Below are 25,171 nucleotides of genomic sequence, written 5' to 3'. Positions count from 1 at the left end.
CTGCCCAGAATGGCTGGGGCAGCCCAGTCAGATGGATGGGGTATAAATAGTAAAATTATTGTTGTTGAATACAATGTCCCTATCTTCCATCAGAAAGATGTTGGAAGCTCATGTATGAGATCCACAATACAAGAGGATAAGTAACTTTAGAAGACATCTGAAGGCAGCCCTGTATAGGAAAGGTTTCTTGGCCTTTTGGCTAAGATCAAGTGTAGGAAAGGTGTTTTTTTAATGTTATATTGTGTTTTTATATATGTTGAAAGCTGCACAGAATGGCTGAGGCAACCTAGTCAGATAGTCAGATGGATATAATAATTGGACTGGACTTCATCTCGTCCATGGGTCCTTTACCTTTTATATATACATATATATATATGCAGGTTTTGGTGTCCTCGGGTGTCTTCCCGTGTAAAAGTTGGGGTGTCTAGGCGACGTTTCGACGAGGTCTCACTCGTCATCTTCAGGCTGGTGCTTTCGGCTTCTTGTTACTGGAACAGAGCAGGATCTCAGTGTTTGAGTTCCTATAAATACTGTTGAGGGGGTGTGGTGTATAGCCTCCAATGTTCTGGGCAGAGAGGAAGTTCCCAGGCTAGTGTGCCTTTTCTTCTTTTGTTCCTTAATTACTTGAGGGATATCTTGAGTGATTTCTTGAGTGATATCCTGAGTACCACTTAGGTGGGTCATTAGGTGTGGATTAGTTGCTAAAGTCTTTGTGTCTTGACCTCTTGAACTTTGTGAAGAGTTTTTCTGAGAAGATGGCTGTACTGCACTTAGTTGTGCTCTGGCTTGGCTTCGTGTATAGGGGCGAGCTGTGGTTTTGTGGCCTGTGTCAGCCAGATCTGTGTAGGGATTGCAGGGGGGTGCAGCATCCGGAGGTGCCACCATGGTTTGGCTACTGGATGGTGTCTGTAATTTATCTGTGGAGAGGGTCTGGGTTTGGGTCTGGTGTGGTTGATTGGTGATAGCGTTCTGTGTGCCTCTGGATCTGGTGTCAGTTTTTGTGGGGAGGGCTAATTTCCAGATGTCTGGCAAGCGGGATGTGTCGTCACGCTTGTTCATGTTGTGAGGGTGTTTCTCTATCTCGATGGCTTCCATGATTATTCTCTTGTGGTGATGTTCCATGTTAAAGAGCAATTTGGAATCTGCAAAATTAATTTCGTGTCCTGTTTCTTTCATGTGTTGGAAAAGAGAGGAAGTTTTTTCTTCTTTTTTTCCTCTCTTTTCCAACACATGAAAGAAACAGGACACGAAATTAATTTTGCAGATTCCAAATTGCTCTTTAACATGGAACATCACCACAAGAGAATAATCATGGAAGCCATCGAGATAGAGAAACACCCTCACAACATGAACAAGCGTGACGACACATCCCGCTTGCCAGACATCTGGAAATTAGCCCTCCCCACAAAAACTGACACCAGATCCAGAGGCACACAGAACGCTATCACCAATCAACCACACCAGACCCAAACCCAGACCCTCTCCACAGATAAATTACAGACACCATCCAGTAGCCAAACCATGGTGGCACCTCCGGATGCTGCACCCCCCTGCAATCCCTACACAGATCTGGCTGACACAGGCCACAAAACCACAGCTCGCCCCTATACACGAAGCCAAGCCAGAGCACAACTAAGTGCAGTACAGCCATCTTCTCAGAAAAACTCTTCACAAAGTTCAAGAGGTCAAGACACAAAGACTTTAGCAACTAATCCACACCTAATGACCCACCTAAGTGGTACTCAGGATATCACTCAAGAAATCACTCAAGATATCCCTCAAGTAATTAAGGAACAAAAGAAGAAAAGGCACACTAGCCTGGGAACTTCCTCTCTGCCCAGAACATTGGAGGCTATACACCACACCCCCTCAACAGTATTTATAGGAACTCAAACACTGAGATCCTGCTCTGTTCCAGTAACAAGAAGCCGAAAGCACCAGCCTGAAGATGACGAGTGAGACCTCGTCGAAACGTCGCCTAGACACCCCAACTTTTACACGGGAAGACACCCGAGGACACCAAAACCTGCATTCCTGTACCCGTGAAAATCTACGAAAGCAAATATATATATATATATATATATATATACGAAAGCAAATATATATATATATATATATATATATATATATATATATATATATATATATATATACTGCCAATAACATACCAACATTTCTCCAATGAAAATAGGGGCATCCTATTCAACAACAACAGGATTTTTCATCACTCGGAAACCTAACTATTGAAATGCACAATGTTAGGAGACCCCTGTTCTCCTTACAGAGCTTCAATTCCCAGAGTGATTTGAAAATCAATCCTTCTTTCCAGGGAAGTCTGAGAATTGTAACACTGTGAGGGGAATTAGGGGGTCTCCTAGCAACGACCAGCACCCTTAACAAACTACAGTTCCCATGATTCCCATGATTCTTGGGGGGGGTCATGACTATTTAAAGTGGTATGACAGGGCAACAAGGAGAGTCCTCCACAGAACCATTGCGTGTAACAGGCCTTATTGACAAGTTCAAAACGAACAAATAATCATGTCCACGTGGCAGTCTTAAAGAACTTGAAAGTGAAAATGCTGGTCTTCTAGCAAAAATAGGTAACTTTCCCCTAAGATCAGAGGGCTGAAAAGCGTTCATTGTGATGCAGCATTTTAAAAAGGGATTTGGGGCATTAAAATATAATTCAATGTGAGCAGTGTGAAGCAAGGCACACACAAAAATTTTCTAGCTTTGTGTATTTGCTAATGGGGTGTGTACTGGTTTTAAATGACCAGGAATGACTTCAGAGGTCTGGCTAAATGAAAATGTTGACCAGTTTGTGGCGGCTATGGAAAGGGTAAATTCCACACTTGGGAATATTAGGAAAGGAATTGAAAATAAAACTGCTAGTATCATAATGCTTTTATATAAATCTATGACGCAATTACACTTGGAATATTGTGTTAATTCTGGTCACTGCACCTAACAGCATGTACAGCTTTTTCATTTAGGTAGAAGGTGGTGGTGAAAGGAGAGGTGTCTAAAATTATGCATAGTGGGGGGAAAGTGGCTAGACAGAAGTTTTCCTCCCTTTCTCATTACTGCAAATACAGTGGGTGATTTAGGACAGACAAATGGAAGTATTTCTTTGCACAGCTGTGGAACTCACTGCTACAACACATTGAAATGGCCAACAACTTGGACTGCTTTAAAAGCGGATTGGACAAAGTCTTGGCGGATACGGCTTTCCATGACGAATGTCCATTATAACATGTGTTATCGGAGGTCATAAGCCTCTGAATACCAATTGCTTGGGAGCACAAGAGGAGAGTGTGCTCCTGCTGGAGCAGATAGACCATGGGTGGCACTGGGGATGCAGGTGGCGCTGTGGTCTAAACCACAGAGCCTTGGGCTTGCCGATCGGAAGGTCAGCGGTTCAAATCCCCACCACGGGGTGAGCTTCCATTGCTCGGTCCCAGCTCCTGCCAACATAACAGTTCGAAAGCACGTCAAAGTGCTAGCAGGAAGGTAAACGGTGTTTCCGTGCACTGCTCTGGTTCACCTGAAGCAGCTTAGTCATGCCGGCCACATGACCTCGGCCAGTAAAGCAAGATGAGCGCTGCAACCCCAGAGTCGTCCGCGACTGAACCTAATAGTTGGGGGTACCTTTACCTTTTAGGCAAACTAAGGCTTGGGGGCCGCATCCTGCCCAATCGCCTTCTCAATCTGGCCCGCGGATGATCCGGGACTCAGCGTGTTTTTACATGAGTAGAATGTGTCCTTTTATTTAAAATGCATCTCTGGGTTATTTGTGGGGCATATGAATTCATTCATATTTCCCCCCCAAAAAAATAGCCCAGCCCCCCACAAGGTCTGAGGGACAGTGGACTGGTCCCCTCCTGAAAAAGTTTGCTGACCCCTGAGATAGACCTTTGGTTTGATCCAGATGGACTCTCCTTATGTCCATACATGTCACAGGAGCATGCCATTAAGTAACCACACAGTTCAAAGATGGAGTTATCTCTTTATTAGCAAAAATACAATCTCCACAGACTCGACTGAATGTCAAACCCAGGGTTGGATTTAGATGAAGAGAGGCCCTAGGCTACTCCACTTGTGAGGACCCTCCCAATCCCCCACCCTCACGACTAGAATAAAATGGAAGCGTATTATAAACAAAACTGAATGAAGCCAAGGATGATGACGGGTATTTAAAATTCTTCAATTCACAATTTCTCCTCTAAAGGATATCTCTAAGATTCTGCAGATTTTTGCTGTGAACTAAGGCCCCACAAAAAAAATTCAAGTGGGGCCCTAGAGTTTCAAATTGGAACCCACTGGCTGGCCCTGAGTCTCATAGTTGCTGGGCCCGAGTTGCCCTGCCCTCGCATGAAGTCTTGGGTTTGCAGTTTTGGGAGAGGGGAGACTGCCCGCTGGGGGGTGGGTGGACTGGGGAGGCCCCCTAGATTTAGAGGCCCTAGGCTTCAGCCAACTTAGCTATTGCCGAGACTGAAAGTCCCTGGCTCCTCACAGTCCTCTCCTCTCCAGAGCTTTTCCCCAAGCAATCAGAGACTGTGCCTGCATGTAGACAACCTCTTCTCTGCCCATTTCATGACTCTTCTGGGAGACCAGGGTGGAGGGAAGCCTCTCGTTTGAGGAGGAGAAGACACACAAGCCTCTTCAACAGCATGATGCATCTCTGCCTCTTGGCCTCCTTCCTCTCCTGCTTCAGCTTCTACCTCTGATTCTGGACTTCTTTTTTCTGCAGACTCTCCCAGCTGACTAAGCCCTATTACCTCTTCAGCTTCCAACACCACCTCCTCTCAGTCTTCTCCCTCTGATCACTCATTGTTGCCCCACTACCAACCCCCTGGCTCTGAGACTTCTTCCCTTGGTGGTTCCCCAGCTGGTTCCTCCCACCACTCCTTGGACTCCTCCAACCAGTCCAAGACAATATGTGAAGCTCCTTGTATATCCAAACTACAAGAAAGAAGATTCCACCTAAACATTAGGGAGAACTTCCTGACAGTAAGAGCTGTTCGACAGTTGAATTTGCTGCCAAGGAGTGTGGTGGAGTCTCCTTCTTTGGAGGTCTTTAAGCAGAGGCTTGACAATCATATGTCAGGAGTGCTCTGATGGTGTTTCCTGCTTGGCAGGGGGTTGGACTTGATGGCCCTTGTGGTCTCTTCCAACTCTATGATTCTATGATTCTATATATTGCACCAAGCTAAAGGGATCTGTATTGAGTCTGCCTTGTCCTGCGTAGGGAAGAGCATTTAAGAGCCGAACTACATGTTATACCAGTTTCCCTCCAAGATAAGAGGGCCAAATTAGGTGCACTTGTTTTAACCATGTGATTAACCTCACATGTAAAAGTAAAGGGACCCCTGACCAGTCGTGGCCGACTTTAGGGTTGCGGCGCTCATCTCGCTCTATTGGCCAAGGGAGCCGGCATACAGCTTCCGGGTCATGTGGCCAGCATGACTAAGCCGCTTCTGGTGAACCAGAGCAGTGCACAGAAATGCTGTTTACCCTCCCGCCAGAGTGGTACCTATTTATCTACTTGCACTTTGACGTGCTTTCGAACTGTTAGGTTGGCAGGAGCAGGGACCGAGCAACGGGAGCTCACCCCGTTGTGGGGATTCGAACCGCCGACCTTCTGATTGACAAGTCCTAGGTTCTGTTGTTTAACCCACAGCGCCACCCGCGTCCCTTAACCTCACATGTAGTTCGGACCTAAGAAAGGAGGCCTACTGCTGTTTGTTTCCTTGTTAATATCCTTCTGCACAAAGTAGTTTAATTATGGAAAGTTTTTATATGACCCATTTCCTCCCCGCCCCCTTTCATAATTCTCACTGTATCATCCACAGGATTTGCATTCCCAAGTACCAAAAAAGCAGCAAAAGGCACAATTAGTGCATTTTATGTAATAACTTTGTCATTTTTAATTAGAACAAAATATAATGAGAGAGGGGGGGAAGGTAGGGCAGGCCTCTGAGGAATGCTCCTATTAGAGTTAGTTTGCTTGGACAGCACTCTGTTTTGATTAGAGACAGCAATTAGAAGAATTTTACGGAACAATTTGAGGACTCCTACATTAAAGTGAAGTCAGAGCCTACATGCATACCATATATTTAAAGCACATTTAAAGCCCCCCCATCCCATAAACTATGGGAACTGTAGTGCTTGAAATAGTTGTGACAAGCTACACAGAAGTCTGCAAGTTACTTCCCAGTATATAAATTATTATTGTCATTGTTTATTAAATTTATATACCAACCTCCATCCAAACAAACCCCACAGAGGGGTTTACAATTCTATAACATGTGAAATAAACTTTAAAAGTCACAGGCAGAGGTGGCAACCCCATTTCTGGGAAGAGCATTCGAAGCTGGGACACAGACGCTTGCATCATGCTCAGCCGTGTCACCCTCGAGCACCAAGCTGCATGTGTGAAATGGGTCATCACCCACACAACTCAAGTCAACAACAGTTCCATATGGGTTCCAACACAAGACCGAGAACCCATTCACACGTTCTCGGTCACACACATCTCAGCACTAAGTGGCTTCCTTTTTAAACCGTGGCAGCAACCGAACGTGTGAACGGCCTACCCCAGCGAAAAGCACTTGGCCAGTTGATGGAAAAGCCCAGCCCTTTCCGGGTGGCTGCTCGCCCTGTTTCTCTGCGCTGGTGGCGCGTTCACACGTTCAAGTCCCCGCTAGCTGAGTGGCGGGTTGCAGGGAGAGGCTGACCTTCTGCACGTGTGAACCCTGCTGGACAGCTCCTTTCCCCTCCTTCTCCTCTCTAGCTATGCGCCGCTGCGCGCTCTCCGGGGATTCAAGCAGCCTGGCGCGCGGGCCCGGGGGATGCGCGGCCGCGGTGGCGGGGCTCCTATCCCCGCCGAGCGCCAGGCAAGCCGGCTCCCCTCCTTCCCTCCCTCCTTCCCGGCCTCGAGCGAAGGGCAAGCGGCGGGGCTGGCACGAGGAGGCGGCTCCTGCCTGCGCTCTCCTCCCCTTCCCTCCCCTGCGCGCCGGAGAGAGAGAGAGGCAGGCAGGCAGCAGCCCTTGCCACCTCCGCCTCTCGCAAGCAGCCGCGGCTGGAGCTAGGAGGCGGCGGCGGTGCCCGCAGAACGCGCTGCCCGTCCCTCGCAGCCTCCGCGCCCGCCCGCCCGCCCGCCTGCCTCTGTGTTTCTGGGCCCCGCGGCTCCGGGCAAGAGGCCGGCTGCGTCCCTGGAAAGCCAGTGGCCGGAGCCAGGGCTGACCGGGCAGGTGAGTGCCGCCGAAGCGGGCGAAGGTTGCCGGGCGAGCCTGGCTCTTGGAGTCGAGGGGATGGAGGCTCGGCGGCAGAAATCGGGGTCCAGACGCGCGTTGACGCTTCACGTGTGCACTCGCTGGTTGCGTGTGCAGACGCATCCTGGAGGAAGCTGCCTTCACTCGAGTCAGTGTTGTCTACACTGGCCGGCAGGGGCTCTCCAGAATTTCAGGCTGGGAATATTCCCAGCACTACCTGGAGATGCGGTGTGTGTGTGTGTGTGTGTGTGTGTGTTTGAATCTGGGACCTTCTGTTTGCAAAGCAGGTGATTGCATTAATTACCCCAGGATAACTAGTACTGCAAATGTGCATTTTTTAAAAAGCAATTCTGCGCTACCTGAAGCGTGCGTTGACTGAATATGACATGTGTGTGTGTGTTGGGGGCCCAGCTCTTAACAATTTATTAATTGACCTAGCTGAGAGCAATACCACAATTATTATTTACTTTATTTGCACCTGCATCGTATGGCTCCAGCAGAAAGGGTGGGGGAAAGATGCGAGGTTGCTCTCCATCTATGTGCAATAAGAGAGGGGAGGGGGGAACTTCACAACTATGTGATGTTGGGCATGCAGTTGTCTGCTGGGGGAGAGATTGGTGCTGGAAGCTAGGAACAGCGGGCTTCTCTGGAGTGCGACATGATTAAAGCTCAAAATGCATACAGATTTTTCCGAGGAGTCCAGCGTCCTGGCATTCCACCCGTGTTCATTGCTGGAGCTAGGATTTTGCTAATGTAGAAGACATTTAGTACCATGTCACATGTCTGAGGGACTTCATTCCGGCTTTATCTCATCCTGCTATTTATTGTTCCTGCTATTACCATTGATTTATTAATTGCCTTCTGAACCACCATCTCAAGGTGATAATGAAAAAAACACTTCTAAGTTTTTAGTGTTAGGGTTTCATGTACAAAGTGGGATGTTTTTTCCTAAGCATGTTTCTTTTTCCTTTTTTGGGGGGGGGAAGTGGGGGAGAGAACGGGGTGGGGGCTTCACCCAAGTGTCAGTGCTGAAAATGTATGTATGTTTGTCTGCCGGTGGCTTTCTCCTTTTCTGTTGGTATATAATGGGGGAAATCAAGTTTATATAACATGCCTATATGCATAGATTAAATAACCACTGGTGGGAGAGATTATAGTAATTGTATCACCTCCAGGAAGGGCAGTAGTATGGAGCTGTTTGCTTGGAGCTAAAAGCACATGCATCCTTGTTCCTTCTGCAGGATAGGGGAGAGTAGGAGATGAAGATCTGATGTGACTTGATCACACACTGGTCCCTGTGTTGGTTAATTAAATAGCATAGCAGCAAAGGAAAGAGATGGAAGACTTTTCTGAGCAGCAAGCTCCTGTTCTCTATTTGGTCATTATCAATGGTTTATTAGCTATTTAGTGTCACTGTTAGAGGTGAAGGGGGGGGCAAATCGACCCTTCTGGAAAAGCTGAAGTGGCTCTGCTTTTTCGGAGTTCTTTAGTTATGCAAGTCCATGTGTTGTAGAACGTCACACTTGGACCAGGTAGGCACAGATTCGAATCCCCATTCATTCACTTGAACCCACCCAAATTGGCCATGTGGAAGGTTCAGGAATGGCAGTGCAAATAGCTCAGGCGACAGAGCATGAGACTCTTAATCCCAAGGTTGTGGGTTTGAGCCCCATGTTGGGCTAAAGATTCCTGCATTGCTGCAGAGGGTTGGACTAGATGAGCCTTGCAGTTCCTCTGTATAATCAGGCCAGTATACCTGAAGGAGCGTCTCCACCCCCATCGTTCTGCCCGGACGCTGAGGTCCAGCGCCAAGGGCCTTCTGGCGGTTCCCTCACTGCAAGAAGCAAAGCTACAGGGAGAGGGCCTTCTCAGTAGTGGCACCCGCCCTGTGGAATGCCCTCCCATCATATGTCAAAGAGATAAACAACTACCTGACATTTAGAAGACATCTGAAGGAAGCCCTGTTCAGGGATGTTTTTTATGTTTGACATTTTAATGTATTTTTAATCTTTGTTGAAAGCTGCCCAGAGTGGCTGGGGAGACCCAGCCAGATGGGCGGGGTACAAATTTATTATTATTCTATGATTCTGCAGTAGTTCTTTGGGCAGTGAAGGACAGTGAAAAACAAAGGAATTTGCTCCCACAAGAGGTTGTGATGACCACCAGCTCGGTTGGCTGTTAAAAGACGATGAGAGATATTCATGGAGGATTGGACTATGAAAGATTCCTAGGCATAGAGTTGAGAGGGACCTTGAAGATCTTCTAGACCAACCCGCTTTAATGCAGGAATATGCAGCTGTCCCATACGGGGATCGAACCTGCAACCTTGGCTTCATCAGCACCACGCTCTAACTGAGCTATGCAGGCTCTTCCACTGTCCGTCGGGGGGGTATGTCTCACAATACCAGCTCCTGAGAATCACAACTGGGGAGGATGCTGTTGTGCTCGGTTTCTGCTTGGGGGCTTCCCATAGGCATCTGGTTGGCTCCAGTGAGAACCACAAATTTTTCTGGTCTGTTTTGGACCAGTCAACCTAACCTCCTCACAGGACTCTGTTGAGGATGAAATGAGAAGTCTTGTGTCTGTCAGCTTGAACCTTCTGGGAAGAGACTGGGCAACTCGGGCTATGAATGTACGTTTCAACTTGGCTCACATTGGGCATTTTGCAAGAATAGTGCAAAAATTGTTGCAAGAGGTAGGAAGCCAGCCATATTTTGCTGGTATAGAGTCACCACCTTTTGGGGGTCTGTGGTCAGACTTGACATAATCTTCCTTCGCTCCTGTGGTCCACAGCTACACATGGAGCCATAGCTGTCAACTTTTCCCTTTTCTTGCGAGGAATCCTATTCAGAATAAGGGAATTTTCCTTTAAAAAAGGGAAACGTTTACAGCTATACGTGGAGTTGCCAAGCTCATCTTTTAAGTTCCAAATGGTTTCTGGACACCTGAATTTTTGACCAACTGTTTCTCTCTCTCTATCTTCTTAATTACTTTTTGTTAAGGATTTTTTTGTGTTACGAAACAGGGAAAGCTACACCTATCATCTCCGCTTTCAATTCAGAGTCTTTTTCACAGTTCATTTACATTTAGTGAGAGACACTTTTGTCATAAACACACATAGTGTTCCCATTACTGCTGACAACATTGGTTAAAATCCTGCTACCGGAACATCACAATTCAGGTGTCACAAAGGCGCCTGACATTGTCTCACTGACATGCCCCCCCCCCACTGAGATGACTTGCTCTTAAGCAAGCCCCCCCCCCATCTTGAGACACAGGACCAATCGGCTGAAAGCCATGTGGTCCAAACTACCCCAAACAATGCTACTTCCCCACTAACTGTTTCTTTCTCTAGCCCAGACGTACAGCCCGGAATAGATACAAATCTATAAATAATGACATGCATATTTTAGAACCTGGGTAACTTGTGCGGTAATACAGAGAGCAGAATGAGCAGGCTAATTCTGCAGCTGGGCTTGTGGCGGTGCTTTGCCAAGGCTTTGGGTGGTGCACTGGAAAAAGCGAGCTAGGCTCCTCCAGCAGCAAAACAGCATGAGAATCTGCAGAACAACAACAACAGCCCACAGAGTCCTTTGCAACTTCATTGCCACCCATCAATCACAGTGACATCCCTGCTAGCCATTCGCGGAAGTAACAAATCAACGTGCGTTGATGGCACTGAGATAATGTTACAGGGCTCTCTCTTTCTCATGCACACACACAAAGAGAGAGAGTGTTCGTAAGGAAGAAGAACCTATTGCACAGCTTTCCCTTCCAGGCCTCCATAGCTCAGGCCTCAACACAGTTGCAAGCAGCCTATCCATGAGCAGTTTGAGTCCCAGTGTGGCTCCCCCCTGAGCATTCACCAAACTGCACACAACATACATTTGCATCTCTTGTGTGTGTGTGTGTGTGTGAACAAGCCCTTTTGAATGGAGAGAGATAAGGAAGGGCCGATATCACAGTAATAATAATAATAATAATAATATATTATTTATACCCCGCCCATCTGGCTGAGTTTCCCCAGCCACTCTGGGAGGCTTCCAATCAAGTGTTAAAAACAGTACAGCGTTACATATTAAAAACTTCCCTGAACAGGGCTGCCTTAAGATGTCTTCTGAATGTCAGGTAGTTGTTTATCTCTTTGACATCTGATGTTAGGGTGTTCCACAGAGCGGGCGCCACTACCGAGAAGGCCCTCTGTCTGGTTCCCTGTAGCCTCACTTCTCGCAATGAGGGAACCGCCAGAAGGCCCTCGGTGCTGGATCTCAGTGTCCGGGCTGAACGATGGGGGTGGAGACGCTCCTTCAGGTATACTGGACCGAGGCCGTTTAGGGCTTTAAAGGTCAGCACCAACACTTTGAATTGTGCTCGGAAACGTACTGGGAGCCAGTGTAGGTCTTTCAAGACCGGTGTTATATGGTCTCGGCGGCCGCTCCCAGTCACCAGTCTAGCTGCCGCATTCTGGTTTAGTAGTAGTTTCCGGGTCACCTTCAAAGGTAGCCCCACGTAGAGCGCGTTGCAGTAATCCAAGCGGGAGATAACTAGAGCATGCACCACTCTGGCGAGACAGTCTGCGGGCAGGTAGGGTCTCAGCCTGCGTACCAGGTGGAGCTGGTAGACAGCTGCCCTGGACACAGAGTTAACCTGCGTCTCCATGGACAGCTGTGAGTCCAAAATGTCTCCCAGGCTGCGCACCTGGTCCTTCAGGGGCAGTTACCCCATTCAGTTATAATGGCCCAGGAGGCAACATCAGCACCTTGCTGGCAGTTCTGTGGAAGAGTGGGCTTCAGTCTTCCTGGGAGATGTTGGGAGAAACTACACAGGGTCTTCATTTTGGGTGTCCAAAGGGCCACCATAGTTTCAGAGGGGAGCTGGAGAAGCAGTGAGATTGGGAGTCTCCTGTGTCACAACCTTCCCAATCTGGAGCAGACAGGAGAGAGAAAGAGGTAGAGGCAAGGAAAGATTAGGGCAAGGGTCCCTAGCTCTGTGGTGGAGCATCTGCCCTGTATGCACAAGGTCCCAGGTTCAGTCCCTGACTTCTCCAGGTTGAGATGGGAGAGACTGCTGCCTGAAACCCTGGTGATCAGGCTGCTGCCAGCCAGTGTAAACAATAGTGAGCCAGGTGGGCCAGTGGTCCGGCTCTGTGTAAGGCACCTTCCCGAGTTTCTGTGATAGGAAACTTTGTAGATACCAAGAGTCTGACGCAGCCTCTGACTACCTGCCTGACTTCCATGAAATCCAGGACTCGCTGTGCTACATTGCCCAGTACTGAAACGGCCCTATGTGAGAGCAGCGAAACAGCTCAGGCTTATCATGCAAGAATCTCCCAAGTCTGATCCTTGACTACAGATGCCCATGGAAAGGGGATGGGGATCACCACCTGAGACCCAGAGCCTCATGCAATAACTGTCTAAGTTATGGCGGGGGACCTACAGTTCCCTAGGATTCTTTAGAGAAAGTCATAGTGTGGATAGAACAGCCAGTAGAGCCAGTGTGGTGTAGTGGTTAAGAGCAGTAGACTCATAATCTGGTGAACCGGGTTCGCATCTCCGCTCCTCCACATGCAGCTGCTGGGTGACCTTGGGCCAGTCACACTTCTCTGATGTCTCTCAGCCCCACTCACCTCACAGAGTGTTTGTTGTGGGGGAGGAAGGGAAAGGAGATTGTGAGCCGCTTTGAGACTCCTTCAGGTAGGGATAAAGTGGGATATCAAGTCCGAACTCCTCCTCCTCTTCTTCTCTCATCTATTTTTCAGCCATGTGTAGGATTGGTAGCTTAACATTTCATGTTTGCAAGCTGAAATGATGTTCCAGTTCTGTCATTGACACATGTGTTTGTTTGTGTGTGTGTGTGAGAGAGAGAGGTTTGGACTTAAACATCAAAATATAACTGCTGCTTTTTCAAAACCACACCAGTAGCTTTCTTGCAGCAGAAAGTTGACTTTTCTTTTCTGTTTTTCCCACCTCCCACATTTCCAATGTTGCTATTTGGTTTTATTTCCTTCTAGCAGCCTGACACCAGAATTTCAGTTTCAATGTGTGAAATTCTTTGGAATGCTCAACAAGAGCAGCAGCAGGTTGCATGAGACGTCGGTTTGAAATGCACAGCGGCACACAAGCTGACTTCCAGCTAGATGGATTATTTTTTTTAAAGGGGGGGGGGAGGTTTGAAGTTTTCTTTCTGTGCAGTGAGAAAACCTGCCAGTCTTAGCATTCGCCTTTCAGGTAAACAATGCTCCGTTTGTTTGATCCCATTACCACAGCGAGGGTTTTGAACTGGGTTTATTTCTTTTCCCTTTGTCCAGGTCACCTGCCCAAATGGGAAATGGGTCAGTGAAACACAAGTACCTGAAGAGGCCAGACAGTCATGTGGGAAACTGCCCTCTGGGCTGCTCAGGGAGCAGCAAGTTCCTGAAAGACCCGGGACTGAACATCAGTACCATCACAGGTGCGGCGGATATTCTGAGGAGCAAGATCTGGGAGCTTGAGAGGGAGTTGAAGAGGCAAGAGGAAGAGCTCCACGAGAGGAACTACCACATCATTGAGCTGCAGGAGCAGCTGGCGAAGCAAACCCGGACCATTGCCGACCTCACCGAAGAGCTTAAGTGCAAATGCATCCAGCTCAACAAGCTGCAGGATGTTGTGGACACCCAGGGGGCAAACCCCTTCCTGTTCTCCCCTCTTAAAGAAGCGCCCAGGGCCAACCATGCAGCCCCCTGCAGCAACAGGAGGAGAGGCGCGAAGGAAGGCGTGTCTGCAGAGCCCACGAGCCGGACCTACGACTTGAGCGAGCAGCCTCGCTTCTCCTTCGAAAAGGCGAGAGTCAGAAAGGCCTCAAGGTGAGAGGGCATGCTGCGCTGGGGCGATCGGTGCGCACACCAAAGTATGCATAGCTAGGTGCATCCTTCACAGGGTGGGTTTGATTTAAGTCAAACTGATTTAAATCATGATTTAAGTCAAACTGATTTAAATCATGATTTAAGTCAAACTGATTTAAATCATGATTTAAGTCAAATCGATTTAAATCATGATTTAAATCACTAGTCAGTAAGACTTGATTTTAATCTCTCTTTTTTTACAGAAAGACTCATTCTTGCTGGTATAATCTTAATATTCACAACCAGGTGAAGGTTTCATTTATTTATTTCACTCAAACAAGAACATTATAGCATATGTATCCATGTTTGTTAACTGATGTGGTTAAACACTTTTTTAAAAAAACAACAACAAACCCCTTAGACTGAGTTTTAGCAAACATGAAAAACTTAAAACAAATCCCTATTTCCTGATGAATAGGCTTTGGACTATAATGTAACTACAATAGAAAACTATCTTTAGAAAGATTTCCCCCCCAAAAGCATTTCATTTTAAAAATCTGATTTAAATTTTTAAAAACCTGATTGAAATAAAAAAACCTATTTAAATAAAAATCTTTTTTTTAAAAAAAATATCATTGATTTTTTATGCACCCTGATCCTTCACAGGATAGTTGCCTGCTGCTGTGATAGCTGTAAGTGTGTGAGACAGTTCTAATGCTGCGGTTTTAGATGCACACTTCTGGTTGTTTATATAATTTGGGCAAGGAGCCGGTAGACTACCACAAATGTGTGTGGAAGTTTGAATGCCTCATACAGACAGATTTGCCCGTATCCCTCTGATTCCTCTCCCTGTCTGCCGTTGAGCAGCTGAAAGGGGTGAAGGCTCTGAGGTTGTGCAGAGGAATGCATTTGCAGCCGCCTCCTCTCTAAGAACATTTGCTGCAAGAAGAGCAATAGATCTGGGGCAGGAAAAGATTGCACCACAATGTGCCCTGGGCTTTCATAGCTGGCATGGGCTTTCAGAGCGGCCTTGGGATCACACTGCCTCGCTGTACTTTGTTGTTTAGTTAAGAGGTATACCTTGAGCGTAAGAGAATGCCTTTTTTGTTCATGCTGCCACAGCAAAGCTATAATTCTTCAGAGCACAGATGCCGAGCGAAAAGGAGCGTCTGTTTCTGAGGAACTTGCCTATAGTTGGACAAGTGGGAAAGGCTGGGCTGGGCTTGTGTGAAAAAGAGCTTGTGTGCAAGGCTTGTGAACGAGTGCATGTGAGACTTCAGTACTCATAAACAGGAGTCCAAAATGGGGAGATGTTGGTTGGTGCTGCCCTCAATAACGCCCATTTGGTGTTTGCAAATGGGTATGGTAGATTACGCTTAAATGTGTGTCTTAAACTGTGTGTTTGTTTATTGCCCATCAAATTTATTTCTGGAATAATAGTGCTGGCTGTGCACAATAGACAGGTTTTTGTGGATGGTGCCTGTTACTGCGCAGAAAAATACCCTAAATATTAACCCAGGCTTTCAAATACCCATTCATCTGTTGCCCTTGTAAGAATTGCTTTCAGACCCTGAAGCAGAGAAGCATTTGTAAACTGGGAGAGTTTATTCTTTTCTTCTCAGGTCCTCAGTACACCACAGGTGGCTGGCATAGGTCTGTTTGGGCAGACAGGCTAGTAAGAATTCATGTGCACTAAAGACTTTTGATGTTGTATCATTCTGTTCCAGGACATACAGTGGTACCTCGGGTTAAGTACTTAGTTCGTTCCGGAGGTCCGTTCTTAACCTGAAACTGTTCTTAACCTGAAGCACCACTTTAGCTAATGGGGCCTCCTGCTGCCGCTGTGCCGCTGGAGCCTGATTTCTGTTCTTATCCTGAAGCAAAGTTCTTAACCTGAAGCACTATTTCTGGGTTAGCGGAGTGTGTAACCTAAAGCGTATGTAACCTGAAGCGTATGTAACCCGAGGTACCACTGCACTATCAGTTAAGGTGCTCATTTTCTTCTGAGAGCCAGTGTGGTGTAGTGGTTAAGAGCGGTAGTCTTGTAATCTGGGGAACCGGGTTCGCTTCCCCACTCCTCCACATGCAGCTGCTGGGTGACCTTGGGCTAATCACACTTCTTGGAAGTCTCTCAGCCCCACTCACCTCGCAGAGTGTTTGTTGTGGGGGAGGAAGGGAAAGGAAAATGTTAGCCGCTTTGAGACTCTTGAAGGGGAGTGAAAGGCAGGATATCAAATCCAAACTCCTCCTCCTCTTCCTCCTCCTCCTCCTCCTCCTCCTCCTCCTCCTCCTCCTCCTCCTCCTCCTCCTCCTCTTCTTCTTCTTTCCCACTCACTTTGCTCTTCTGGAACTGTTTGACTACTGTATGTCAAATAAGCCAAATACAGTGTATCTGAAAAAGTGTGCATGCACACGAAAGCTCATACCAAGAACTAACTTAGTTGGTCTTTAAGGTGCTACTGGAAGGAATTTTTTTATTTTGTTTTAAATATAACACAGTTAGAAATTTTATATTAAAGCTTTTATATTATAAATGATATTTCAAATTCCCAAATTCACATGGGTGAAGGGGAACTGGGGTATAGGGGATGTGGTTTTTTAGGTTTTTATTGGTTGATTCATTGTGCTCAGTGACTAAATAATAATAATATAATATAATCACTTTTTTGAAGAGGGAAGCTGGTGGCACACTTGTTAGATATATCTTTTTGGTAAGACAAAAGCAGTTTCAGCTTAAAACAGGCTATGCACTACAAGAATTAGGAACTAGGAACTAACAGTTGCATTTTTAGTTCTCTATCTTTGCCTCCATTTAGGGCATTGGGATTTTCAGAGACTCAGTCCCAGTTCTTTGGCCACAAGTATTCACCACCATTGTAGGGAAACTGGAGCACCATTGGTCCTCTAGGTCGCAAACATATCCTTTGTCCACTAGTTATGGAAAGAGGCTATGACTCCTGTGGGTTATAACTGAATTTGCAGTGCAATTAGCTCTGGAGACTACATAATGAAATTCTGCTGCAGTTTGGATTCCACTGGAAAGAAACTCAAATCTGCATGGTAGAGCAAGGAATATTCTACAATAGCAGGTTTTTGTTTTCCACTTTGGGGCCTTTCGCCAGGAGCTGCAGATAGAGCAATAAGGTGGATAGCTGCTCACCACCTGAAGTTAACAGCATTAAATTGCCACTGGCCACATGAAAGAGCCAGAACTAAGTAGGTATTTGTTCCAGTTTCCTAACTTTGCACCCTCTGCCGTTTCCTTTGAATTAAGATTAATAGGGGAGTTATAGGTGCCAGGAAGCATCTTTCAAACATTTGAGAAATCTTGCTTCTCTTATAAAACCAAAACAGTGTGTGTAGCAAGTCAGAGAGTTTAAATGCATGGGCTAAATGTATAACAAAAGCCTAAGCGATAGGGCTGTTAATGTGGTAAATAATAATTATATGGATTATTAGGCTCTTGTGCTTTTATTTGGAACCCAAAATATAAAAGGAAACAAGTTTCTTTGCCCGGGATTTTACGACATTATGGTTTCACAGCGACATAATTCTAAGAGTTCTGTGTCCATTTCCCAAAGCCAGATTCTGAGACTAAAGGGAGGTAAGCAACTTCCTTGAAACTTGAACACTCCGATTTCAGACAGCAAACAAGCAGGAAGAGTATGTTTACTTCACCCTAAGAAGAAAGCTCAGAGCCTAGGACTTGCCGATCAGAAGGTCGGCGGTTCGAATTTCCGTGATGGGGTGAGCTCCCGTTGCTTAGTCCCTGCTCCTGCCAACCTAGCAGTTCAAAAGCACATCAACGTGCAAGTAGATAACTAGGTACTGCAGCGGGAAGGTAAACGGCGTTTCCATGCACTGCTCTGGTTCGCCAGAAGCGGCTTAGTCATGCTGGCCACATGACCCAGAAGCTGTATGCCGGCTCCCTCGACCAATAAAGCGAGATGAGCGCCACAACCCTAGAGTCGTCTGCGACTGGACCTAATGGTCAGGGGTCCCTTTACCTTTACCTTTAAGAATAAAGCTCAGAACATCTCAGTTCCTCTGCCATTAGAGACCTACTAAAGGCAACACACCAAACTGGGGGTGCAATTCAGTCAATAGCATACAAGACTGCAAGGGACAGGATGTGTGAATAGCCAGCAATAGTTAGTAAGGAGTGAGTGATATGCTCCTGAGCTGGCCAGCTGCCTTCTTCCTGTCAAAATGCCTAACATTTGCATGGAGAAAATATAGGGGTTGGCCAAGAGACAGCATGCTTGTTCAGACGACAAGGTGCAGCAGACCTCTTGCTCTGTTCATTGGCTTGCGGACTCACCAGTGTTGAGCTGGAGACTATTTTTAAAAAGAAGCCAGAATGTCAAGCTTGCCAGACTAGTCATTAGAGCCAACAGTAATCTGGTCCATCACTTGGTGTTTTGCTCTGTAGATGCCAATAAAAGGTCATTCTGTCCCATCATCTCTAAGGGACATGGCTTATAGTGACAGAAGTGCCAATAAATTCATGTGGTTAATAAATTTAACAGTTTAATGCTGGAAGCGCCATTGCATGCAGATAGGCACAAGTTCAATTCCGTGTTGGCTGAAAATACCCCCAGTCTGAAACTCTGGAGAGCTATTGCCAACCAGTGTAGAAAACACTGGGTTCGAAGGACCGATATCCTCAATTTGTATAAGGCAGCTTCTATGTACCCCGTGTTTCAAAGTGGCATGTCCATTTCATTCCTTGTAAATATGAAGGGTGAATGTATAGGCATGCAGAGAACCTTGCAATCTAGTCAGATGATCTTTCGGCTATTGCTACAAGCCTGCAAAATTCCCCAGGCAATTCCGACTTTTTCCACTCGCTTTGGTATTGATTGACCTGAAAGCACAGCAAGCTGTGACCTCTCCGAGATGCTCACTCGCACCCTCCTCCTCCACACAGTCCAGTCTAGTCTTGCATAATAACTCTCTCCACCATTCACTCTTGTGAAAAGTGAATGATTGCAGTCATGGGATTTTTTCCTATCACATGACAGTGTATGTTTTGATTCCACAAAGTGGGAGGTGACAGAGACAGGATGTTTGTGTTACTGTGCTCCATGGACTATTGTCCTTTGTTCTTTTTCTCTTTGCTGTTTGATGCTAGAGAGAGAGGGAGCCATGTTGCAGTGCTCCGTGTGTGTTTATATGTAAATAAAGTAGATTAGCCAAAATGCTGAGTTGCTGAGGTCTGTTACGCAAGCTGCAAAGACTCTGAGCATCCCTAAGTGTGCCGATGTCTGTTGGCATCGGTCGCTGTGATGTTCGGGCTGAAGAAAGCTTTTGAAGCTCCCAAACGATCGACCAGGAGGGAGAGAACATGCTAGTCTGGCATGTGTCTCTATCAGGGTCCTGCTCAAGTAGGTCCATGATTCCATCCTCAAAGAGCTACAAAGGGATCTGTTTCCCTTGTCAAGGGAAGCTGTTGTCACTGAATGTTTGCTAAGCCCATCTTTCAAATGTAGTTATTATAGGCATTTTTTAAAAATACTGTCCTTCATGCAGAAGACCCCAGGCAATCCCTGTCATCTCCAGTCATAAAGGAACTTGGATATTAGCACTAGGAAATCCCATAAACCTTGGGGCACCCCTGCGGGTCAGAGCAGATGATATTAAACTAGGTAGCGCAATGGCCCAACAGCCCCATTTTTCTCTGCATCTTCTTCCCCCTGGAAAAAGGCACTGCAGTGTAGTGCAGTCTACACAACCGAACAGCAAAGCACAAAATGCAACCAGCAGGTTGTCTACTGCCAGGGCAGGTGCCAAATTCTGATTTTCTTACTTGTGGGGAAGGGCGAGTAAGAAATCTAAATGATACGAATATATTTTGGAGCCCAAGGAAGAGTGCCTGTAGGACATCAAGGGAAAAACCAAGATATGTTATGAAAAAAATGAAGTTGGTTTTTATCTCAAGTTACAGTTATTAGGTTGGATTTAGCAGCTTCCCTCCCACCCCAACTCCCCAAGCAACAGCGACTGAGCTCAAAACATCTTCCAAACAACAGATCCCCTTCCAAAACATGTCATTATCACTGAGATGAGTGCCAGAGCGACGCAGCCCCTCGTAAAACAGATCTGGCTTTTGAAGCACATTCCTGGTGTGTTTGAAAACATAGCCTATGAAATAGAAGTACAGTGGTACCTCGGGTTAAGTACTTAATTCCTTCCGGAGGTCTGTTCTTAACCTGAAACTGTTCTTAACCTGAAGCACCACTTTAGCTAATGGGGCCTCCTGCTGCCGCTGCACTGCCGGAGCACAATTTCTGTTCTCATCCTGAAGCAAAGTTTTTAACCCGAGGTACTATTTCTGGGTTAGCGGAGTCTGTAACCTAAAGCGTATGTAACCTGAAGTGTATGTAACCCGAGGTACCACTGTACTAATAAATGAAATGTACAGTTTGCAGCAGCCCTGTTTGAACCTCAAACTATACATAGCTGTCACAAATGGTATGGCCTTGTCCAATGTATGAATGGGGATATTTCTCCACTCGTAGATTGCTGAAGAAGGATAGCAAAAGTGTTAGAGAACATGATAATAATTACAATAAAGATCAGGAAGGGAATAAATAAAGGAAGAGTTGCTCTATTCTCACCCCACATTTTCTCACCCCTGGTCCTGCTAGCTAGGGATCTTGGGCCAAAAACATCTGGAGGGCCGAGGTTGAGGAAGCCTGGTCTAAGCAGTAATAAGTTCTCACAACATCTACTTTTTGTAGCCCAGAACATCTGGAGGACACCAGGTTGGGGAAGCCGCCTTAGGAAGTGTGAGGCTAAATCAAATGGAAGCAGGTTGTCTCTTCTGCCACTCAACCAGGCAGAGGGCCTTCTCTGTAGTGGCACCTGGCCTGTGGAACGCCCTCAAAGAAATAAACAACTATCTGACTTTTAGAAGACATCTGAAGGCAGCCCTCTTTAGGGAAGTTTTTAATGTTTGATGTTTTATTGTGTTTCCAATATTCTGTTGGGAGCTGCCCAGAGTGGCTGAGGAAACCCAGCCAGATGGGTGGGGTATAAAGAAATTATTATTATTATTATTATTATTATTATTATTATTATTATCATCATCATCATCATCATCATTATTATCTCGTCTGCTACGAGATTCTACATGCACCCCATTGAAGTGAATGGGAGTTGTATAAGAGCAGCATAATGCACAACTCAGCTTCCGTTGATGTCCATGGGATTATGCAGGAGAGATTCCCAGTGGATTGTCCCTTTAATTCCTTTAGTTTTTGCCTTGGTTTCTCTTTATTCCTCATTGCAATTTTGTTTTCCATTTTCCCTTCAGCTCTTGATGTTTGAACCTCGTAATTTGTGTCCCCCCCCCACTTCAATATCATATAATGCAGGTGATTGTCTACGATTATGCACCCACTAATTACTACCCTGAGAAAATTTAATGGGGAAGCAGGGCGAAGTTTGTAATTTTTGTTTCATCAATCAACGTTTATAGGGAGAAAGTAACTGCGCCAGACGGGCCTTTAATGGCGTTAATGTTTCTTTATGTTCCCAGCAATAAATAAGCACACCCGTGCAAATAAAAATTACAAATTGAATTGTTGGCAATGGGAGTGGAGAGTAAGTTGATAGGAAAGTAATAATTAGGAAAAGAATAGACTATACATTTGGTTCATTAGTGTATAGGCTGCATGTAACAGTGGGTTGGAACAAAGAGCAATTCTGTATAGATCCTTCAAGGCCCTTCTGCCATGTGAGAACAGCTGCAGTGTGGCCCCCACTAGTGCAGGCATGGCCAAACTTGGGCCTCCAGCTGTTTTGGGACTACATCATCCCTAGCTAACAGGACCAGTTGTCAGGGATGATGGGCATTGTAGTCCCAAAACAGCTGGAGGGCCAAGTTTGGCCATGTCTGCCCTAGTGGTAACATCAGACGGCCAGGACCAGATGAGAGGTGGCCAAGTCTTGACCTCTCTTCCCCTTGGCAGCAGCATCCCTCATAGAAACTAGGCCAATGTTGGTTTGGCACTCCAGCTATTACCTTTGGTGCCTAGGGAGGAGACACATTGCAGCACATCACAGTTTCATGTGAGGAGGCTATTTCCTGAAGCTAGCCATGCAACCATCATTGAGAACTCAGTATACTGTTCAGAAACTAGTCTCCTTCCTCTCTCTCTCTCTCTCTCTCTCTCAATCTCGTATTTTGATTTTTTCCTATAGTGCTTTTAAGATATAACAGGATCCGATGGGGTGGGGGAAGTAAAGATGGAAAACCAAGACAATTAAGCTGTAGAAACCCCATAAATGGGGAAAACCAAAATTCAGCTTGCATGAGGGACCATCGTCACGAGAGTGAAATATTAAGGTAGCCTGAATTGGTCGCTTAGGGACCATATCTAATGCATTGGCAAGCTCTGTGGAAATGTTTAATATTTGGGTCTAATTAGGAATTCCTGATGTAAAGAAGAAAAAAACCCACTTATGCAAGATGGCAGTGGGGGTTAGCCTATACTTAGAAAATTTGTTTTCAGCTGAACATTGTGACCCATATACAATGTGATTTGCTAGGCTTAAAGTTTCCTAAATGCCCAAAGTTTCTATTTCGGTCAGGAAACACGACGACTTCTGTGCTTCTGATTTTATTTTTCTAGGCTTTTATCATTGCCGTTCTTCATTTTCAAGCTTGCTGCACAGGTAATAAAGGAAATGAATCAAGCTGCAAAACGGGAAGTGATCATTCACTCTTAAGGTGCCCTCTGGAGATTTTGCAGCAAAGCCTCGTTCTCTGGGACAGTTTTACTTTGTTTTATGAATCCAAGTCGGAAGAGACCCTGGAGGGTTTCCAAAGTGCTGTGTTGAGATTCGCTTCATTAGATGGATGAGCCTCACACAGGCAATAACGAAAGCACAGCATTCCGGGGCAAAAGGTTGCCCTTCAAGTTAGCTAGATGTGGATTCAGATCCCTTCATTTGCAAATGAATAAATATATTTCAGTTTCTCAGTTTCATGGGCTCAGACAGTGTGTGTTTCATGCAGTGTTGATATGAAGAACCTGTGACCCTTTCGATGTTGTTGTTTCAATAACATCTGGGGAGCTGAAGGTTCCCCCTCTTCACCCTAAAGAGTGTTTCACACAGTTACTGTAAGGTAGCCATTGGGTCTCAAACCCTCCGTGAGTTAGGGACTTCCCCTTTGTGCAAAGACAGGCTCTAGCAGATATTGTGGACAAGACCAATGGTGGGTCCAATTGTCAAGAAGGTAGTTTCTGCACGTGCTGTAGAGGGAAGCGAGGGGCAGGTGGAGTTCATCAACCTCTGAAGGTAGCCCATGTAGGAGAAGGAAAACTCTGATCCTAAGCTTCATCTGCCTTGTGGGACATCTTTGGTAGAAGAAATGCTAAAGAGCAAACCCTACATAAATCCAGAGTGGAGTCCCTAAGAGGGTTGGTTGGCTTCTTGTACCCCTCCTTCCAGCAACTCCTGCAGCCAAGCTGGTGCCAGACCTATTGCTCTGCTTTCTTTTGGACCACATCAGGAAGGCCATGCCTTCTTGCCGTTGTTAGGATATTGATGTTCCGTTCCGCCTTAAGAGGAGCAGGTATGTGGAGTTCTTGTATGTCGCAAGTCTGTTTACTTCCAGCACAGTCTGCTGGGAACTTCCGTTGTATATTGCTTTTGCTATGCCGCTGTTGTGCTTGAACACGAAGGGAAGCAGACATGTTTTTCCTTTGTCCTGCTGTTGAATAAATGCTGTAAATATGCTTACACATGTCTCTGCCTGCCACTTCCATTGCAAAGAGTTCTTATATCTGTTGGCTTGCGTGCTTAAGCTTCTGAGGTCTTCTGAGGGTTGAGTCGCAGTTTTTGATGCTGTTCCAAGAACCGGAGTTTCGCCCGGCTGCCAGCTGGTGGCTGGAGCCAGCTGGAGACCCGCCAGTTGCCCCCATCTCCCAGCAGCATCCCAACAGTCATCTGGGGAGTCCAGGACTTCTACACACAGGCTTGCACCCCGAGGAGGGCACTTGGGTGCTGCTAATGCCATGGTTTGACACCCATTGTCTCTCGAGACAGATGGATGCCAACAATGCGGTAAGGTGGAGTGACTAACCTTCGGCTCTCTAGGTTTCGTTGGACTCCAGCTCTCCACATCCCTTAAAAACAAGTGGTATATAAATTTTATGAAAAAATAACTGTATAAAATTGACCATGTTGGCTGGGGCTGATGGGATTTCAAGTCCGCAACATCTGGAGGGTCACAGCTTTCCCCCTCCCAGCTTTTGCAAGAAGTCTACATAGCTTGAGTCATCTTAGTTTGGGGGGGGGGTAGGACTAAAGAGGGATGTGGTAAAGGTCAATTAAATGGTGTGTGGTATGGAAAAAACCCGAGTTTTTCTACCTTTTTCATAATACCAGAATATTCAGCCATTGTTTCTGACTGGAGATTCAGTACAGGCTAGAAGAAATGCTTATTCACATAGCTATGGGTGTGATAGAACTTGCTGACCCAGGATTTAGTGATGACCACCAGTTTTGATTGCAGTGGGTACCTTGGTTTAAGAACAGCCCTGTTTACGAACGATTCAGTTTACGAACTCCGCAAAACCAGAAGCAGTGTCCCCGTTTGCGAACCTTACCTCAGTCTAAGAATAGAATCTGAACAGTGGAAGGGCACTGGCGGCGGGAGGCCTTGTTAGGGAAAGCGTGTCTCGGTTTAAGAATGGTTTGGGTTTAAGAACGGACTTCTGGAACGGATTAAGTTCGTAAACCGAGGTACCACTGTACTTGAAAAAGGCACTAGGGTTACTTCCAGACAGCCTGATCATTGACCGTTTATCCTGACTAGTTAGCAGAAGGTTGTGGTGAGACTTGACATGGCCTTTATATTTTTCATTATGCATTCTGGTTTGTTTTCACAGGGGGTTGTTGACGTTGTGTCACGGAAGTCCTACACTTCCCAGTACATTTTCCTATCCCCTTGTCCCTTTCAGAAAAGGGGGAGCAGTGAAATGCATTTTCTCCAAAAAATGCTCCAAATCAGTTGGCACAACCCGAATTTCCCAGCATGTGTTTGAATTCCACCCCTAAA

The 25,171-nt window shown here is 46.2% G+C and overlaps 1 protein-coding gene across 1 annotated transcript in view; it reads left to right on the top strand.

Moving 5' to 3' along the window:
- The first annotated feature begins 6,904 nt into the window (after positions 1 to 6,904).
- The window catches only part of PRKG2 (protein kinase cGMP-dependent 2), a 66,732-nt gene continuing 48,465 nt past the window's right edge, over positions 6,905 to 25,171 (top strand). Inside the window, exons 1-2 of the mRNA XM_081924948.1 lie at positions 6,905 to 7,256; positions 13,585 to 14,118. Coding sequence (XP_081781074.1) covers positions 13,598 to 14,118 — 521 coding nt within the window. The 5' untranslated portion in view covers positions 6,905 to 7,256; positions 13,585 to 13,597. The remainder of the gene's footprint in view (positions 7,257 to 13,584; positions 14,119 to 25,171) is intronic.

Source organism: Podarcis melisellensis (assembly GCF_964234715.1).
Source record: "Podarcis melisellensis genome assembly, chromosome: 9".
Taxonomy (NCBI): Eukaryota; Metazoa; Chordata; class Lepidosauria; order Squamata; family Lacertidae; genus Podarcis; species Podarcis melisellensis.
The sequence above is the reverse complement of the archived record's forward strand: the minus strand, read 5'-3'. Positions and strand labels throughout refer to the sequence as shown.